The sequence below is a fragment of the Columba livia genome, chromosome 11 (genome assembly GCF_036013475.1).
Source record: "Columba livia isolate bColLiv1 breed racing homer chromosome 11, bColLiv1.pat.W.v2, whole genome shotgun sequence".
Lineage (NCBI taxonomy): Eukaryota > Metazoa > Chordata > Aves > Columbiformes > Columbidae > Columba > Columba livia.
In genome coordinates, this window is record NC_088612.1 from 19,637,751 (window position 1) to 19,654,123 (window position 16,373).

Sequence of the window (16,373 nt, forward strand, 5' to 3'; positions counted from 1 at the left end):
AAAAGTTGTCTCCTATGAAATGAAAACCGAAACTCTCATTAGGGCCGTGATGTTTTTCATCCTCTTTGCCTGTAATGGGAAAACTATGTGCCTACTTGTCAGCATGAAAGGCTGATCATGCAAGGAGCTGCTAGCTGTTTTGGGGCTGTTTTGGGGTTGTTTATGGGCCACATCCTCCCTCCCTGGTCATCATGGGGGGGATGCTACAGCATGGGGAGGGCTTTGGGGTAAAAGGGGGTTGGCAATGAGCTGTGGTACCACAGTTGATGCTGAGTCTTGGGGGTTTGGGGATGCACAGAGGCAGCACGCACCAATTTGTTTAAAAAAAGAAAAAAAATAATGGTTATTTATTGCTCTTGAGACTTTGCTGTCCATACAGTTTTGGTTATAAGGCAAGGGGTCCCCCAGCACCCCAGGGCAGCTGGGTATGGTGTACATGTCCTGCGTGGGAATGCTAAAGCACTTAAGGAGTGTGTTTATGGCTTATAGGTCAGCTCAGCTTCTCTCCATCATCTGGGTTTTCCCAATCTTTCTTCCTCCCGCTCCATCATCCAGCCCCCACTTGGTTTCCCATCTGAGAGGAGCGCTGGGAAATTATATGGGTCTCTTTGAGCTCGATCCCTCAATCTGGGGTCAGAGCAGCGCAGCTCGGCGGGGCCAGCCCAGTCAATCTGCTTGGACCGCAGGCTTTGGGGTGGAGGAAAATTCAGCTGCATCACATCTGAGAGAGGTTCTGAGGGTGGCAGAGCCGGATCCTGTGACATCCAGGGCACCTTGGGTGCACCCAGCAGGGATGAAGCCTGTGGGGAAGCTTTTCCTACTCTACCAAACGGACTGATTCAAGCGCATGGCCCCATCCAATGTGTCCTACCATCCCCATCCTGCTACAAAGCACCATCAGATCTCTGTCCTCCCAAAGCCACATGCCCTGGGACTCCAGGACCCCATGGCCAGGCCATTTCCCTGCTTGCAGACTGGTCTTTCTGCTCCTGGTGCTTCACATGAGGTTGGTGGTAGGAAGGATGTGCCTGGCCAGCCAAGGACCCAGGTACTGGTCATGGTGGGGATGTCATCTCTGGTGTCACAGGTCTCTCTTTGCAAGACATCGCCTCCCTGGTCACGGCTGTCTGCTGCAGGTGGTGGAGAGCTAGTGGTGGGCTCTGGAGATGGCTGATGGTCACCCTATTGAGAGTGGACTTGAATCCTTTGGTCTCAGGAGGGAGATAAGTCAGGAGATGGCAGATTTAAAGGCCTGGAAAGCAGGTGTGGATCTACTCTGTGTCACCTGAGCTTATTGGAAGCTCTCACCTAATGGAGCCCAGCCCTGACCCCCATCTAAGGAGGGGTCGAACTAAAAGCCCTGGGCCTGAGTCTTGGCCCCCTTTGGCTCCTGCCCGCCCCCAGTTCTCAGAAGCTCAGCAAAGGCATGGCACTACGTGAAGATAAATGCTACAGAAAGAGGGGGAACCCCTGAGGCACTGTTTCCTTCTCCCTGCTTTAATGGCAGAGTGCAATACCCAAAGCCAGCAGGAGGGTCCCCAGGGGGACCTGGGGCACCGTTCCTCCAGCCCTGCTCTTCGACTCCCTTGGCATGTGGTAAACTATCACCAGCTTTTCTCCAGCGCCGGAGGGATCCATTTCATCCCCCTTGTAGCAGCTCCGCCCCCCGAGGTGGCTGGCTAGGGGGTCATCTCGCAGCAGGTCTTCAGCTGGATTCTCTGACCCAGCCAAAGCCACATTGACCGAGACATCCCGCATGCCCACATCATTGACAGCAAGGCAGGTGTAGATGCCTTCATCCTCCTTGCTGAAGTTGGGGATGGCCATGGTGCCATTCTTGAAGACCCAGAAGCGCTCTTGGCTCTGCTTGACGTTTCCGTCCCGCGCCACGTTGGGCCCATTGATCTCGATGCGGCGGCTGGAGGTCTGGATCTTCCACCTGATCTCCGGCGGGGGGCTGCCCGCCACGCTGCAGTGCAGCGTCAGCGTGAGGCCGTCATACGTGACGGTGTTGTCCAGGTTGGAGAGGTAGGTGAGCTGCACAGAGGGAGCAACGCAGTGGTGGTCGGGGATGTCGGTCACCGCCCTGCCCTTCAGCCGCCCAGGAGCCACACACAGGGTGGACCCCCCCTTGGTGATGGAGACAGAGGTGTTCTCGGTCCACTTCTTCAACCAGAAGACCTTGCAGGAGCAGTTGAAGGGGTTGTTGAAGATCTGTAGCTGAGACAGGGAGGGAAGATTGTCAAAGGTGCCCTCGGCCAGGGTGGTCAACTCGTTGTCGTTGAGCCAGAGGGAGCGCAGGTCCTTCAAGGAGTGGAAAGCATCCCGGGGCAGCCCGGCCAAGCGGTTGTTGTTCATCTTCAGGATCTGCAGCCCGCTGAGGTTCCGGAGGTCCTGCCAGGGGAAATCTGCAATCTTGTTGTGGCTCAGGTCAAGATTCTTCAGGTGCACCAACAAGGCGAAAGCTCCCGGCTCCACCACCCCGATCTGGTTGTAGCCCAACCACAGCGACTGCACCTCAGGAACCTCTGCAAAGGAACCCTGTCCCAACCAGCCGATCCTGTTGGCCGACAAGGTGAGGATGGTCACGTTGGAGGACAACCCCTCAGGTACCTCCTGCAGATCCTTGTAGGCGCACTCGGCCAAGAGCCGCCCGTTTTTCTTGGTGGAGCAGGAGCAGGTGCTGGGACAGGCCAGGCAGGGTCCCAGGAGCACGGCCAGCACCAGGCAGTAAAGCAGGGGCCTCATCCTTCCTCCTGCCAACAGAGACAGGGGGAATGAACGGGACAGGTCGAGCAAAGGTGGAGATCTGGTAAGATCAAAGAAGAGGAAGAGCGAAGTGTCCATGTGGTTATCTCCAGCACTTCAGCTGGAAAAGGCTATTTGAAATATTCCCTAATCTGAAGAGTGCAATTCCTCACCAAGAGCAAAGCCTTTGACTGCCTATATGAGTGGGGAACTTTCCCCTAACTTTCCCCTAAACCTTTTCCAAGACCCAGGTTGCTGTTTCCCCAGGTTTTGGGACGAAAAGTGTAAGCTGGAGATTCAGAGTTCACCCTGCTGAGGCTGGAATGAGGAGAAACAGAGCAACCCAGCTCTTTCACAACCAGCCTTCCCTTAAACCATCCAGTTGCTGAGATTTTCAGCACGCTTTCAGACCTCAAACCAACCCCCAACTCCATATTTTTTCCATGTCATGGAAAAAAACAGCTTCTCAAGTGCTTTTTTTTTTTCTCTCAGCAAGAGAGTGTGGGGTCCCTGGCTCCTGGAAATCTTTAGAGTGAAATATTTCGGAGCTAACTCCTTATTTCCCTCCTTGACTTGCCAAGGGGTCTGTGCACGCTTGGTTCCCAGCGTCTGAAAGCCGTGTCCCACCCGGGAAGAGGTTAACGGCAGCTCTGCAAGGAGCTGGCAGCGAGACCCCTTTGTCTGTGCCTTGTAGGCAAATTTTGCTGCTCCTTCCAGTCCCCAACCCTGTCATTTAGAGCTGGAGGGGGGAGACATTTTATTGGCAAGGGAGAGGCTGAATAGGCCCCACATGACAACTTTGGGGTGGGGGGCAGAGGGAGCCACAAAGGGCCGTGTCCTGCAGGGATAGACACTCCAGGGCTGGGTTGAAGGGATGGGGAAGGAGCCCCGAGGGCTCTGAGGGTGATGGAGGGGTGACAGCCCAGCGCTGGGGGGGTAGGATACCCCTTGGCTGATGCATTTAAAGCCGCTTGCTGGTGGGTTTTTTGGGGTGCCTCCCATCCACCTCAGCAAGGCAAAGCGTAGATGCTGGTTTGCAGGGGTAGATCCCCATCACCCCAAGCAACGGGATGCGGGGGGAGCAGGGCTGGGGGCTCACCCCCAGGGCAGCCCCGGGACGATGGGGGGATTCCGCGCCTCTTGAGCTCCCCGAGCACCCTTCCACCCCGGCTCCATCCCAATCCCCCCTCCACCCCCAACATCCCACCCCCGGGGAGGGGGCAGTTACCTCTCCCCGCCGCCTCTCTCGCTGCCCCCCGGCCGGGGCGGGCCGAGGCAGCCCGGGGGCGGTGGAAGCAGGGCCGGCACGTCGCATACCAGAGCCGTGAATAACCATCCAGCCCTCGCTCCCTCCTTCCCTCCCCGGCCCGGCCAGCCCGCTCACCCCCGGCCCCGCTCCCCCCGGTTCCCCGCTCCCCTCCCGCCCCTTCACCGGCAGCTGCAGGGGGACGGAGCCCGCTCGCCCTCGCTCCTCTGGAGCAAACGGGACCGCCGGTTCCCTCGGCCCTCGTCGGGCTTCTCCTCCCCTCCCCGTCCCCCGGGCCCTTTTGTTTTCCATGGCACCGACCCACTCCTGCTGGCGGAAAACGTCTGCGGGGGCCCGTCCTCCTCCCGTCTGCCCCCCCGGAGCTGCTGCGGCGCCCGGTCCCCTCCCGTCCCCCGAAGTGGGGGAGCATCCCAACCTCTGCCCCCCGAACTGGAGGAGCACCCCAACCTCTGCCCCTTGAACTGGAGGAGCACCCCAACCTCTGCCGCCCAGCCCTGCATATCAGGGTCAGTCCTGTCCCATCCCTTGCCAGGGGAGACCTGGGGGGCAGGGTGGAGGTGAGCGGCTTTTGGAGGACATGGGGAGGCTGCTGGCTGGTGAGTTGTCTCTGAGGGGCGGGGGAAACGATTTTGGGACCTTGGGGGCAGCAGGACACCCCGCTGTTGGGCTGTGTGGGGCTGGAGCACAGTGGGAAGGAGGGTGGGTGGGTACCCAGGAGTTGGTGAGAGTGACAGGAGGAAGGAAGATGAGCCATCAAGGTACAGGGAGGTCACCTGGAGCCATCTTCCCCACAATAAAAAGCTGATTAAAGCTTTTGCAAATAGATTACAGGGTGTTCATCCTGCACCCACCATCCTCCAGCCTGGCAGGACCACTCAAGAAGAGGTGGGCATCCAGGACCTGGGATGATGAGCCATCCTTGCTCCCTGCCCTCCCGTATGTACCCACCAGCCAAACTGGAGCATCTCTGGTCGGAAACCTGGGGTTGAAGCAACACAGTGTCAATCACCTGCAGTGTGGGGCCACTGAGGCATCTCCAGAGGTGTGAGGACTTCTACTCCCGAGCTCACCAGACCCTCTCTAGAAAAGACCCTGAGTAAGATGAAACTGGAGCAGGGGGGAAGCTGGAGCCCCCAAGAGAGCTTCAGCTCCATGTATCTCAGCCACCGCTCCCTGTTCTCATTGTGCTGACGCAGCCGTCACTGAGGCCAGGCTGTGAACAGGCTTGGGGTTAAAAATAGTGTCATGCAAGGGAGAAGGGGATTATGTTGAATTTAGAGCAGTTCATCGGGCAGGCTTGCGGCATGGAGGCTGGAGGACATGCTGGTATGTCAGGTGAGCCAGGAATTTTTTCCATAGGGGTCAGGGACCTGCTTTGCAAGGCTTTTGGGGGGCCGACAATACTCCTCTTGGGTGTGATACTCTTGGTGGCAGGGCCAGCATGGGGGTTGCTTCCTGACCCCTCCTGTGGGTTGGTATTGCTGGTGCCCATCACTTCAGAACAGGACAGGCTGATGTCTGGCTAGAGTTGGATTGCCCATCACCCCCCCATGCTGTGAAGCTCATCTTGAACAGTGTCAAATCTTGTCTGGGAGGGTTCAGGGGTTCAGAACCAGTGGAGGATGCAGAGCATAACACACAATTTGGAGATGGAGAGGGATGAAAGCTTCTTTATTCTGGGGCTGTCCTGGGCAGAGGGTGTCAGACACCTTCCCACAGTTTAGGTGACACCATAAGTGTGTGACAGCCTGGGCTGCGTGGGCGCAAGGGTGTCACTGTCACACATGGACACATCCCGCTCAGCCCCCCTGGCTGGTGACAAGCTCTGCAGAAGGGTTAATGCCTGAGGAGGGACCGAGCCACCCTGCTGGGATAGTTTAACCCTTTCCAGCAGAAACCTTTTCCAGCCCCCCTGGATGTGGAGGGGGTGGGAGGATACAGAACTCCATCCCTGTGAGCCCTTCTTGTGCCTTTGGGTACCTGGTGCTAATTAATGCCCTCCTGAAAAGGAGCAAATCTCGGAGTAATCCAGCATCATCACGGCGAGATTCCCTGTAGATACGTTAGGCGGGGAAATCTATTACTCCCTAATTAAATGGAGGCAGAAATGATTGTTCTTTTTCTATTCCTTATATGTTTCTAAGCGTGAAACTCAATTATAAATGTATCCGCAGAAGGGGATTTGTATACAACGGGGAGTCTCTTCTTGGCACGGGGTTTTAAAAGCTGGAGCAAACACCTGAGCTGTTGTGGAGCAGCCTCAAATTCTCAGTGTTTGGGGGATTTGGGTGGGTACCCCCCTACCCACCGCCTCTTTTTCTTGCCGACCTGCTTTGTCTGTCTCCCCCGCGCTCCCTGCGCAGGAGAAAGATGCAGAGGCTGGACTTAAAATAGAAAACTGTTCCCCGGAGTGTGGAGAAATGAGTGTTTGCTTAGGGAGGGCTCTGTCGGGATGTGGAGGCTGCATTTGGGGGGGTGAGGGGCGTCAGTGGGGCCACCCGTGGGTGCTGACGAGTGGGTGACTGTCCCCATGCAGTGACTGGACGCTGCCTCTTGAGCAGGGACACTAGGAAGGCATGTGGCTTGGTAGCTCCAGATAAGAAAAGCAATCAAAGGCAGCCTTAAATCTTCATCGTGTAATTGTGGGTTTAAATCATCAGTGGGATGGGAGAGGATGTAAATCCTCTGGGCACCTACTTAGCACCCACGGGCTTGGGACTGGAAGCACATGGGGACCAGGGTGACACTAACCAGACAGCCCCATCCTGCCCCCAGCATCCCCGGCACGGCTCTGCAGGGCAGCATGGTGCTGGGAATATAGTCATGTATGTACATATATACAGGGTGTGAACAGGAGCCAAGTGTGGGGTGTATGTGTGTGCAGAGAATGAACATGCGTATACATGGGTAGTGTGAGGATTTAGTGTGGGTTTGTACATATATTGATCGTACGTATCGTGGGTGCCTAGATTTATAGAGCTTATACAAATTATATGTATATATTGTATGCGTTCTTGCTGCATATGCGTGTTTATAGGGTGTGAGTATTGGTACATGTGTATTGCTGGGGGAAAATATTCTTTGTATTTTACTATATAGTGGATTTATAGAGAGTGTGTCTACAGAGTATATAATATATTTGGTTTATTATATTTTTACATATATGCTGTGTTCACCTATACTGATATTGTGTGTATAGGCTGAGTGCACACAAAATATGCGTGCATAGTGTGTTCACATAACGATTATTTGTGCATATACATGGTGTGTATGTGTATATATAAAATGAGTGTATACAGCATAGATGTGTGTATATAGTGTGTCTGTATGTATACACACAGTACATGTGTAAATTACATATAATATGCATATACATTAACACAGAAATATAACATATATACTGGCTATGTGCACAGTGCATGAGTAGAACTATATATATATATATATTTATAGTATGTGCGTGCTTTGCCTGTAACTGCGGTGATGTGTTTCCATGCCGTCTACCACCTTCTCGGGGGCCCCTCGGTGGTACCAGGCGCTGTACGGGGCTGTACCGGGCTGTACCGGGGGCTGTATGGGGCAGAGCCCGGTGCAGGGCATTGGGGGAATGGGCACAACCTCCCCCTCTCCCCCATCAAGCACAGACCCGGCTCCACTTTCAATCCCTTTTATTGACTCTTTTCACAAACAGAAGCTCGCAGGAAGGCGCCCGCGGCTCTCACCAGCCCCGGGGCTCCCAGAGACCGGAATGAGGGGTGGGGGGCGACCCTTCGCCTCCCGGGATCGGGCCCCTCCAGCCGCCTGTATCACGGGCGCATCTACGGCACAGACACTTTGCTACAAGGCTACTCTACCCAACACACATCGAGGGGCCCCGCCGGGCCGGGGAGGGACGGGATGGGACCGGGAAGGGGGAAGCTGCCCAGCCCTGCCGGGCGCTGAACGGTGCGGCGGGGAGAGCACCGGGGAGCGCACCGGGAGGCCATGGAACCCACCGAGGAACGGAGAGCACCGCAGGGACCGCGGAACCCCGGGACCCACCGGGAACGGGTGCGGGAGGATAACGCCGAGGAGAGGTGGGGCCGGCACCGGGCTGCCGCGGGGTTCGCACCGCAGCCCGGCGGAGTCGGACCGGAGCTCGGCGGGGTGGGACCGGGGAGCGGCAGGACCGCACCGGGGAGCGGGAGGGACTCACCGGGAACCGAGGGAGCGGCGGGATCGGACCCGCCGCGGACTGAAACGTTTCCAGGAAAAAAAAAAAAAAAAAGGTTTTAGGATATCGTTGTTTTTTTTTTCTTCTTTTACCCATTTTTCCTCATTTTTTTCGTTTCTCTCCTTTAAGGGAAAAGAAAATACGGAGAGAGCGGAGGGCAGAGGCGAGCGGGGGACCGGGAATCGTTGCGATGTCGCCGCCGAGCCCGGAGCACAGCCGGCCAGTAACAGAACGGCAACGAAATCCGGGGAGAAACATCCCGCCCGCATCGAGCATCCCCGGGGCCAAGTCCCTTCCCTCGGGACCTGCCACCTGAGGGAGGAGGAAGAGGAGGAGGAAGGTCAGGTGGGCATCGCTGAGGATGCTTCGGTGGAAAAGCAGTGGCGGTGCCCTGGGAGGCAGAGGGAGGGCCGGGGGGAGGTGGGGAACAGGGAGGGGGTGCAGAGGGGATGCAGGGGGGCTCAGCGAGGGCGCTGCCGGTAGTTGCCGTTGATCTCCTGGGAGATGGTGACGGCCTCCGCACCCAGCGGCAGCTTGTCGCTGTACTCGGAGCGGACCTCGAACTCCTCACCGTTGGCTTTGGATTGCGACTCCACCATGGAGCTGGCTGCCACGCTCTCCTCTCGCTCCAGCTCCAAAGCCTCTTCAGCATCTCTCCTTCTCCGCTGCCTGCTGCCTTCATCGTCCTCCTCCTCCTCCTCATCTTCTTCCTCTACATCTGCTTCCCCCACCTCACTGGGATTGTAGTTCTTCTCAGACTCCAGGTAGGAGGCACGGGGGTCAAAGTCGGCAGCCATGTGCTTCTCCATCTGGTCCGGGTTCTGGGCCTTCATAATGAGCTTGTAGGTCTTCCCTTGGTACTTGGAGAGGAGGTGACACCATGTGGCACCCATAAGGGGTAAGGTGGCCAGCACCAGCAAGAAGATGCTCACAACCACGATGATGATAAGCGAAGGGATCTCTTTTTTGGTGGTGAACACCACTTGAACCTGGCAGTCCTCCCCCAGGTAGGTGAGACACACGGAGTAGTTGGTGCCAGGGTTCAAGCCCTGGAACCAGTACGAGTTCACCCCTTCCTCGATCTTGGACCACTGGACCAAGGCATGGCCCTGGCTGCTCTCCTGGCACAGGTAGAGCATCCTGAGATGGACTTTCTCAGGCTGCATATAGGTGGGCGTGAGCTGCACCCGGGCATCACGCTCTGAAACATCTAAGGCGATCACCCCCAGGTCAAAGGTGTGCTGCTTGAAGTCACCGCTCTGGTTGAAGGCATGGTTGGAAATGTACTTGCTGGTTTGCGTGGAGCCACATTTCTTCTCAAAGGGTGGAAGCTGGAAAGGGACTTGCTCATCTCCTGTGGACTCCGTCCCAGCCACCAAGGATGGTTGGCTCTGCCGGGTGGGACCGAGCGGTTTGTTCCTCTCATCTGGCATGAGCACACTGTTCTTTGCTCCCTTGGCCCCAGGCTTCTTGTCACCTGGTTGTGCTTTACCCCCCAGTGGGTCTCTCCCAGGCTGCAGCGGGTATTTCTGGGTACCTGCCACAACCACGTTGACCGAGGTCTGGTTCCTCCCCATTTCATTGGCAGCCAGGCAGGTGTAGGTGCCTTCTTCCCGCTTGCTCAGGTGAGGAATTACCAACGTGCCATTCTTGAAGACCAAGAAGCGCTCAGGGTCCTGTTTGGGGAGATCCTTCCCAGCGCTCTCCTTCGGGCTCCCGCTCAGCTCCAGGGTTTGGCTGGAGGTGCGGATCTTCCAGCTCACTTCGGGCGGCGGGGTGCCTGTCACTGCACAGTGCAGCGTCAGGGTGAAGCCGTCAAAGAGCTCCGTGGTGTCCAGGTTGGGATAATAGGTGAGCTGCACGGTGGGTGAGGCGCACTGCACGTCCGGGATCTTCCCCACCGGCACTCCTCGGAGCTGCTCTGGGACGGCACAAGTGATGGAGTCCTTTTCGGGGATGGAGATGAGCGTGCTGTCCATCCACTTCTTCAGCCACTGGAGCTTGCAGGAGCAGTTGAAGGGGTTGTTGTAGATCTGCAGGTGGGAGAGGGACGTGAGTGAGTCAAAGATACCCTCTGCAAGGGCGGTGAACTTGTTGTTGTTGATGCGTAGAGACCGGAGGTCCTTCAGGGTGTGGAAAGCCCCCTGAGGCACCAGGGCCATGTGGTTATTGTTCATCTTGAGCAGCTGGAGAGCGCTGAGGTTGTAGAGGTCCTGCCAGGGAAAATCCACAATCTGGTTGTGGCTGATGTCAAGGTTTTTCAGCTGCACGAGGACAGCGAAGGTACCGGGCTCAATGGAACGGATCTCATTGTGCGCCAACCAGAGGGAGGTGACTTGGGTCACTTCCACGAAGGAACGCCGCTGCAGCGAGGTGATCTTGTTGGCCGAAAGGCTGAGGGTGGTCACATTGGAGGGCAAGCCCGTGGGCACCACTTGAAGGTCCTTGTAGGCGCAGTCTGCGAACTGGTGGGCGTACTTGTCCACGCAAGCGCAGGGCTCGGGGCACGCCCGGGCCATGCCGAGCAGGGCCACCAGCCCCAGGGACAGCAGCGGGGCCATCTCCCCCTGCCAAGGGACACAGGGGGCTCTCAGGACTCCCGCCCCCTCTCCCCGCCCTGATCCCCTCCCGGTGACAGGCAGCAGCGGGGCTGCGCCCCATTGTCTGTGCCTGTCCCCCCCTCCCCAGCTGCCGCCCCCTCGCCCCTTCTCATCCCCTCTTCCCCTTTCCCCTCCTCTCTCTCGTTTTCCTCCCTTTCCCTTCCATTTCTTCACGACCTTTTCACTATTTTTTCTTGCCTTGTTTGCACTTTTCCTTCACCCCCCACCAAAAAAAAACCCAACAAAACCTAAACGTTGTTTTCTTCCTCCCTGCTTTAATTTATTCTTTTTCTATTATTTCTTTCTATTTTCTTTTTTCTTTTTTTTTCCTTTCAGCCTTTTCTCTCTTCCTCTCCCCACTTTTCTCGCTCCCTTCTCCATCTCTCCCTAGTTTTCTCCTTCCCCTATTTTCCCCTCTCCCTTGACCCCCCACTTCGCCCCTGTTCCCCCCCGCCCCAATCTCCCGGGGGTGACCCCGCACCTTACCCGCTCCTAAGTGCCGTTAAGCAACACGCAGCCCTTCTCCTCGCCGCTACCGATCCTCCGCATCCTCCTCCCTGTCCCTGTGGCACGGAGGAGCCCGGACACGACGGTGAGGGGCGGCGGGGTACCCCACCCGTACCCCCGCACCTCTCCGGACTGAGCTGCGAGCCGGAGCGGGGCCGTACGGGCACTGGGGCTGCCGAAGCGAGAGCGAAGGGAGGAATTAGCATTTCTGCCAGCCTCCCCCCCACTCCGCCCGGCTGCCCCCTCCCTCCTCGCCACCCCTTTCCCATCCCACCACCCACCCACCGCCGCTGCTCGGCAGCCTCCGGCGGGGACGGAGCTGGCGGCTTCCCGGAGAAAAAATAAAATAAAATAAAATATATATATAAATAAACATAATAAACACCCTCCCCGCAGAGCACCGACTACAACTCACACGCACTTGGCAGCAGCCATAATCCAGCCGCCCCCCGCTTTCCCTCCGGGTCGCCTCTCCCGGTTCCCCCCCAGCAAGGGACAGGGATGCCGTCGGGACACGGCGACCCCCGTCCTGCCGGGACATGGCGGCGCCACAGCCCTTCGGGAAGCGCTTGGGGACGGGGGACGGGAGCTCGGGACCCGGTAGCCTCTCCCGGTGCTGCCGCCCCCTCTCCCGCTCGATGCGGTATTTCTGCAGGGCGATGCGCGGCGTGCGCCGCCGCCCCAGCCCGTCCCGTCGCGGGTGGTTCCCTTCGGATGCAAAGAGTTTTTCAGCATTTGAGCGGAGGGGGAAGAAGATGCGACGGGGATTGCGGGGGTGCTGCCGGGGGCTCCCTGGACGGGACCGCTCTCCCGCATCTTCCTCCTGAAGGTTCCAAGCCCTCGGAAAGGCGCTGTAACGGGGAGCCCCTTCCGCTGCTTCGCTTCGACGTGGGGGTCTGGTCTCTCCCACACACACACCCCAGTACTGCCCCTCGCCTCTCCCCCGCCATGAGAAACCCGAGAAAATAATTGATTTTGTGAGTGGGATCGATTCCTGCCTCCCGACATCTCCCCACTCCGACCCCGCATCCCTCCATCTCCGCTCCAGAGCCCTGCCGGGTGGGGCGGGGGTGAGCTCCGCATGGGCTCCAGTGGGTCAGCCCGGTCCACCCAGTGTCCCCGACCCGGCTCTGTTCCGAAAGACGGTTACCCTGCCTAAAGCTAAGCCCGGCCTTGCATATCTCGGGGAGGCTGAGGGGATAGGGAGCCTCGGGGGTTTGGAAGGGGTCTGGCTACCTCCCTGCTTGCCTGCAGGCAGAGTAAACGCCTGGTCACCTCTCCCTCGGGGCGAGAGAAGCCTGGCTCTGCATCCCCGCCGGGAGGACACAGGGATGGGCGTGTTCTGCCAAGTCGTGCCTCAGTTTCCCTTCAGCCCTGAGATACAAGAGCTGGTGGTTGGCTGACACCCATGGGGTGGGCGAGGTGCTTGGGTGATGTGCGACCACCAAAAACACCTTGTTCCATGTAACACTGTTTAATTCTTGCACTGTGGCCATGTCACCATGCTTCCCATCACAGTTTTGGCCCAACCCAACTCATGTCATCCAGACAAGCCCTGGGCATGGCCCATGGGACTGTCCCAAGCAGCTGGACAAGGCCATCTGGTTTTGGGGGGCTACAGAGATCTGCAGAGGGGCCAAGAAGGAGGGATGTTTCACTTCAAATCCAGCGCAGACATCTGTGGGGCAGCGCTTCCATGTCTCCCTTCCTGCTGGAACAGAGTTTGAGCTGCTATGGTGCTCTCGGCATCTTCAGGGCAGGACCATGACTCAGTCCCACCCCATCCCCGCACCTGGCTGGTTGCCCAAGCATGCCCTCACCCTCACCGTGACGCTCCCCCAAGGACCAGCAATTTGCAGCTCAGGGAATTACGGGACCAGGCACTTGAAGTTGTGGTTTCTAGGCACTATTTTTCCCCCCATTTTGCTCACTCTCTGAGGCTGTTAACCTCTTCCAAGCTCCACGGCAGGCACTCTCATGACCAACACGGCAGCACCGTGGAGCTCAGCATCTCCACAGCGGCCAGATGTGTCCCCATGGTGCTCCTCACCCCTTTCTGCTCAGGTTATTGCATGTCCCAGGCTCCCCATGCCGGCCATAGGTCAGCCCTTGCTGGTGTTGACCCACAGTTGGGGTCTGGGCTGCAGAGCTCCAGTGGGAGGCATGGGGATTGCAAACTTGCTTTGAGCAGCATGAAAGTAGGTTAAAATACCACAAAAATGTGGCCAGCATGGAGAGGACACTTGTTTTCTGCCCTGGCTGCTATCCACTGCGCTACGCTGAGCTCTTCCCGAGATTTCTTCATTCATCATGCAAGAGGGAGAAACCCAAGCGTCCTAGATACAGTGGGAACATTTCAAGAAAGTTGGAGGCAGCATGTTGTGCCAGAAACGGGTCAGGGATGATGCATGTGTGACAGGATGGATAACACAACCTTCCTCGTGATCCTGAGGGCCAGACCCCAACCTAGACACACGGGTGAGCATCATAGCATGAACTTGCATGGCATGGGTTACACCGTCCATCCACACCTCCTCAGAGGACACGAGTAAGGTTCATGTCACCACATGTGCCTCAGTTTCCCATGGCTGAGCACAGGGTGTAACAACAGTGGTCTGTGGTGACTCTTCAGTACCCTCAAATGAGAGCTCCAGGACAGGGTGGTGGAGGATGGAGGTGTGGATGGGTGAATGGATGGGTAGATCAATGGATTAGGATTGATAGGACGAGAGGAAATGTCCTCATGTTGTGCCAGGGAAGGTTCAGATTGAATATTGGGAAAAATTTCTTCATGGAAAGGGTTGTGAAGCACTGGAACAGGCTGCCCAGGGCAGTGGTGAAGTCACCATCCCTGGAGGGGTTGAACAGACACAGAGATTAGGTTCTTCAGGACATGGTTTAGTGCTGGATTTAGGTTATGGTTGGACTTGATGATCTTAAGGATCTATTCCAACCAAAATAATTCTATGATTCTATGGATGTGTGGATGGAAGTGTGGGTGGGTGGGTGGGTGGGTGGATGGATGGATGGATGGATGGATGGATGGATGGATGGATGGATGGATGGAAGAGCAGGCTCTGGGGCTGTCAACCTCTCCTTCTCACACCACATTAGAATTCTCCTGAACATGTGGTAAGTCAAAACTGGACTGGGGCGCAGGTCCATAGCTGGTGTTGACCATCAAAGCTCTGAGGACACATCTCCAGCTGGTACAACGGAGGGCAGGCTCCCAGCTGCAGAAATCACTGGCTCCCTGCTGCAGTCAATGAGAGTTGGCTGATTTACACCCTCAGGAGGGAGGAGCCCTCCTCACCATCCTGCTCAGGGGCACTGCCTATGTAAGGAGAAGAAGGCCAAGCCCCCAGTCTGGGCTCTCTTGGCTTCTCTAACTTCCAGCCCCAAGTCAGCTCCTCCAAACTGAGGTGAGTGCACTAAGCCATCACCCTGGCAGCATTCTGGCTGCAGGATCTGGCTGGGCAGAGGCGATGTGACTTCTTCTTCCATCTAGACAAGGTTTCCCTTAGCTGTGCCTCACCACTTCTCCAAATATTTGAGTCCTGAGGGCCCCACCTTTGGGATCCAAACCTGTTCAGATATTAGCAGGCTGATATTTTTATCAGAAATATAACCCAGGTAACCTTTCTCAGGCCACATCCTCCCCCGCCTTGAGCTTCCACCCGCCTTGGCCAGACAACCCGAACGATCTCTCAGGGCATAATCAAATGCAGAGGAACCGTCCCTTTGGCTCTAATTAGTTTTGCATGATTGTTGGGGGAAGAAATCCATTTTCATAAACAGAAAGGATTTATGCTGCTCCTTCTTGCTTTTATTTTTTTCCCCCTCCTGAGTCCCAAAGCACTTTGCTTGGGGCTAGCGGGGAGTCATTTTATGAATGGTTTAGATTGAGCAATGCATTATTAATACCAGCCAATCAAGCAAGCCAGCATATTATATATCACTTCAGGAGATTCGCTTAATTCAGTAAAGTTATTTATTGCTCAAAAAAAAAAATCAGCCTCTGATTCTTCCTTGTCCCCTCTGGCTTGGAGGGGGATTTTCATGGGGTGGCTGTGGGTGGGAGGGAGGTCCGAGTGGGGCTGTACGAGCTGGAGGGATGTTTGGGGAGCCCTCGCCCCACAGGGACACCCCAGAGCAGCCCTGTCGTCATCCACCAAGCCCATCCAGCTTGTTGGCTGCCGCTCTGCTCACCCCACAGCGCCAAACTCTTTTCTCACCGGGTGACTGAGCTTTACGGCAGCTCAGGGCACAGGAACAGCTAATCTGGCTCCTGCAGCCCATTGACTTCGCTATTGTTTTACAAGGTTTTGATGAGGCTGGTGACAGCAGACAGATGGGGTCTGCTCTCCTCCGGCTGTGTCCCTTGTAGAGGCTGCTCCGCACACACAACCCTGCGTCGGCCCCTAGAGAATCCCCAGGGTGAGGTGGCACTGCTTGAATTTGGTGACAAGCCGCCTGTGCCACCGCGGGGCTCCGCTGGGATCGCTCTGTGTAAGCTGCTGTAGGGTGCTGGATACATTCTGTGATTCTGTGTGAGAAGATCCTTTCCTGCCCACCTCCACCCACTTTGAGCCACCTGGTCATTCACCCCCCCACCCTGACTCTGTCACCCAATACAGCAGCCCAGATGCCCCAGTGATGGTCACAGTACCTCCCAGGTACAGGAGGGACAACCGGTGGGTTCCAGGGATGCGTGTGTGTGTCAGACGCGTGGGTGTGAGTGCGTACAAGTGGGTGCGCGTGTGCACGAGTGGGTATTCGTGTGAGAGCCCCAGCCCCCGCCCGCCCAGCCGTGTCCGGCTGTACGAAGGGGACACCTGGTGGTACATGTCCCTCACTGCCTTGTCACACACAGTCCCGGCTTGGGACAGCGACACCAAGCTCTGCATGTCACCGGGGGCCGCATCCAGGCTGCGGGGGGTTGGGGAGGGGAGGGCGAAGGGGAACAGAACTCCCAGTATCTCCCCGCCCGCATTGCTGGGAAAGGGAGGGGTGGAGATGCTCCAAGAAATTACTCTGC

General features: G+C 56.9%; 2 protein-coding genes and 1 long non-coding RNA gene across 7 annotated transcripts; 1 reads left to right on the plus strand and 2 right to left on the minus strand.

The window, feature by feature from the left end:
* Positions 1–314: 314 nt before the first annotated feature.
* Positions 315–4,449, minus strand: ISLR (immunoglobulin superfamily containing leucine rich repeat). Of its 5 annotated transcripts, none has more exons than XM_065077088.1 (2): positions 4,316–4,449; positions 315–2,756 (listed from the first exon to the last, which is right to left on the minus strand). In XM_065077088.1, exons 1-2 carry the CDS (start codon positions 4,422–4,424, stop codon positions 1,498–1,500), a joined length of 1,368 nt encoding a protein of 455 aa, XP_064933160.1. In that variant the 5' UTR covers positions 4,425–4,449; the 3' UTR covers positions 315–1,497. The 5 variants fall into 5 exon arrangements, with proteins under 5 accessions (XP_064933160.1, XP_064933165.1, XP_064933163.1 ...); XM_065077093.1 differs by lacking the exon at positions 4,316–4,449 and adding an exon at positions 4,181–4,275; XM_065077091.1 differs by lacking the exon at positions 4,316–4,449 and adding an exon at positions 4,181–4,270 and having other exon boundaries at positions 315–2,809.
* Positions 4,450–4,470: 21 nt separating this feature from the next.
* Positions 4,471–7,467, plus strand: LOC110355093 (uncharacterized). Its single transcript, XR_002407495.2, has 2 exons — positions 4,471–4,611; positions 4,840–7,467. It is a non-coding gene; the product is annotated as an uncharacterized LOC110355093 (long non-coding RNA).
* A 199-nt stretch (positions 7,468–7,666) lies between these two features.
* On the minus strand, positions 7,667–11,765 carry ISLR2 (immunoglobulin superfamily containing leucine rich repeat 2). The gene is made up of 3 exons (XM_065077075.1): positions 11,751–11,765; positions 11,315–11,507; positions 7,667–10,795 (listed from the first exon to the last, which is right to left on the minus strand). The coding sequence occupies exon 3, from the start codon at positions 10,787–10,789 to the stop codon at positions 8,690–8,692; it is 2,100 nt and encodes a 699-aa protein (XP_064933147.1). The 5' UTR covers positions 10,790–10,795; positions 11,315–11,507; positions 11,751–11,765; the 3' UTR covers positions 7,667–8,689.
* Between the last annotated feature and the right edge of the window lie 4,608 nt (positions 11,766–16,373).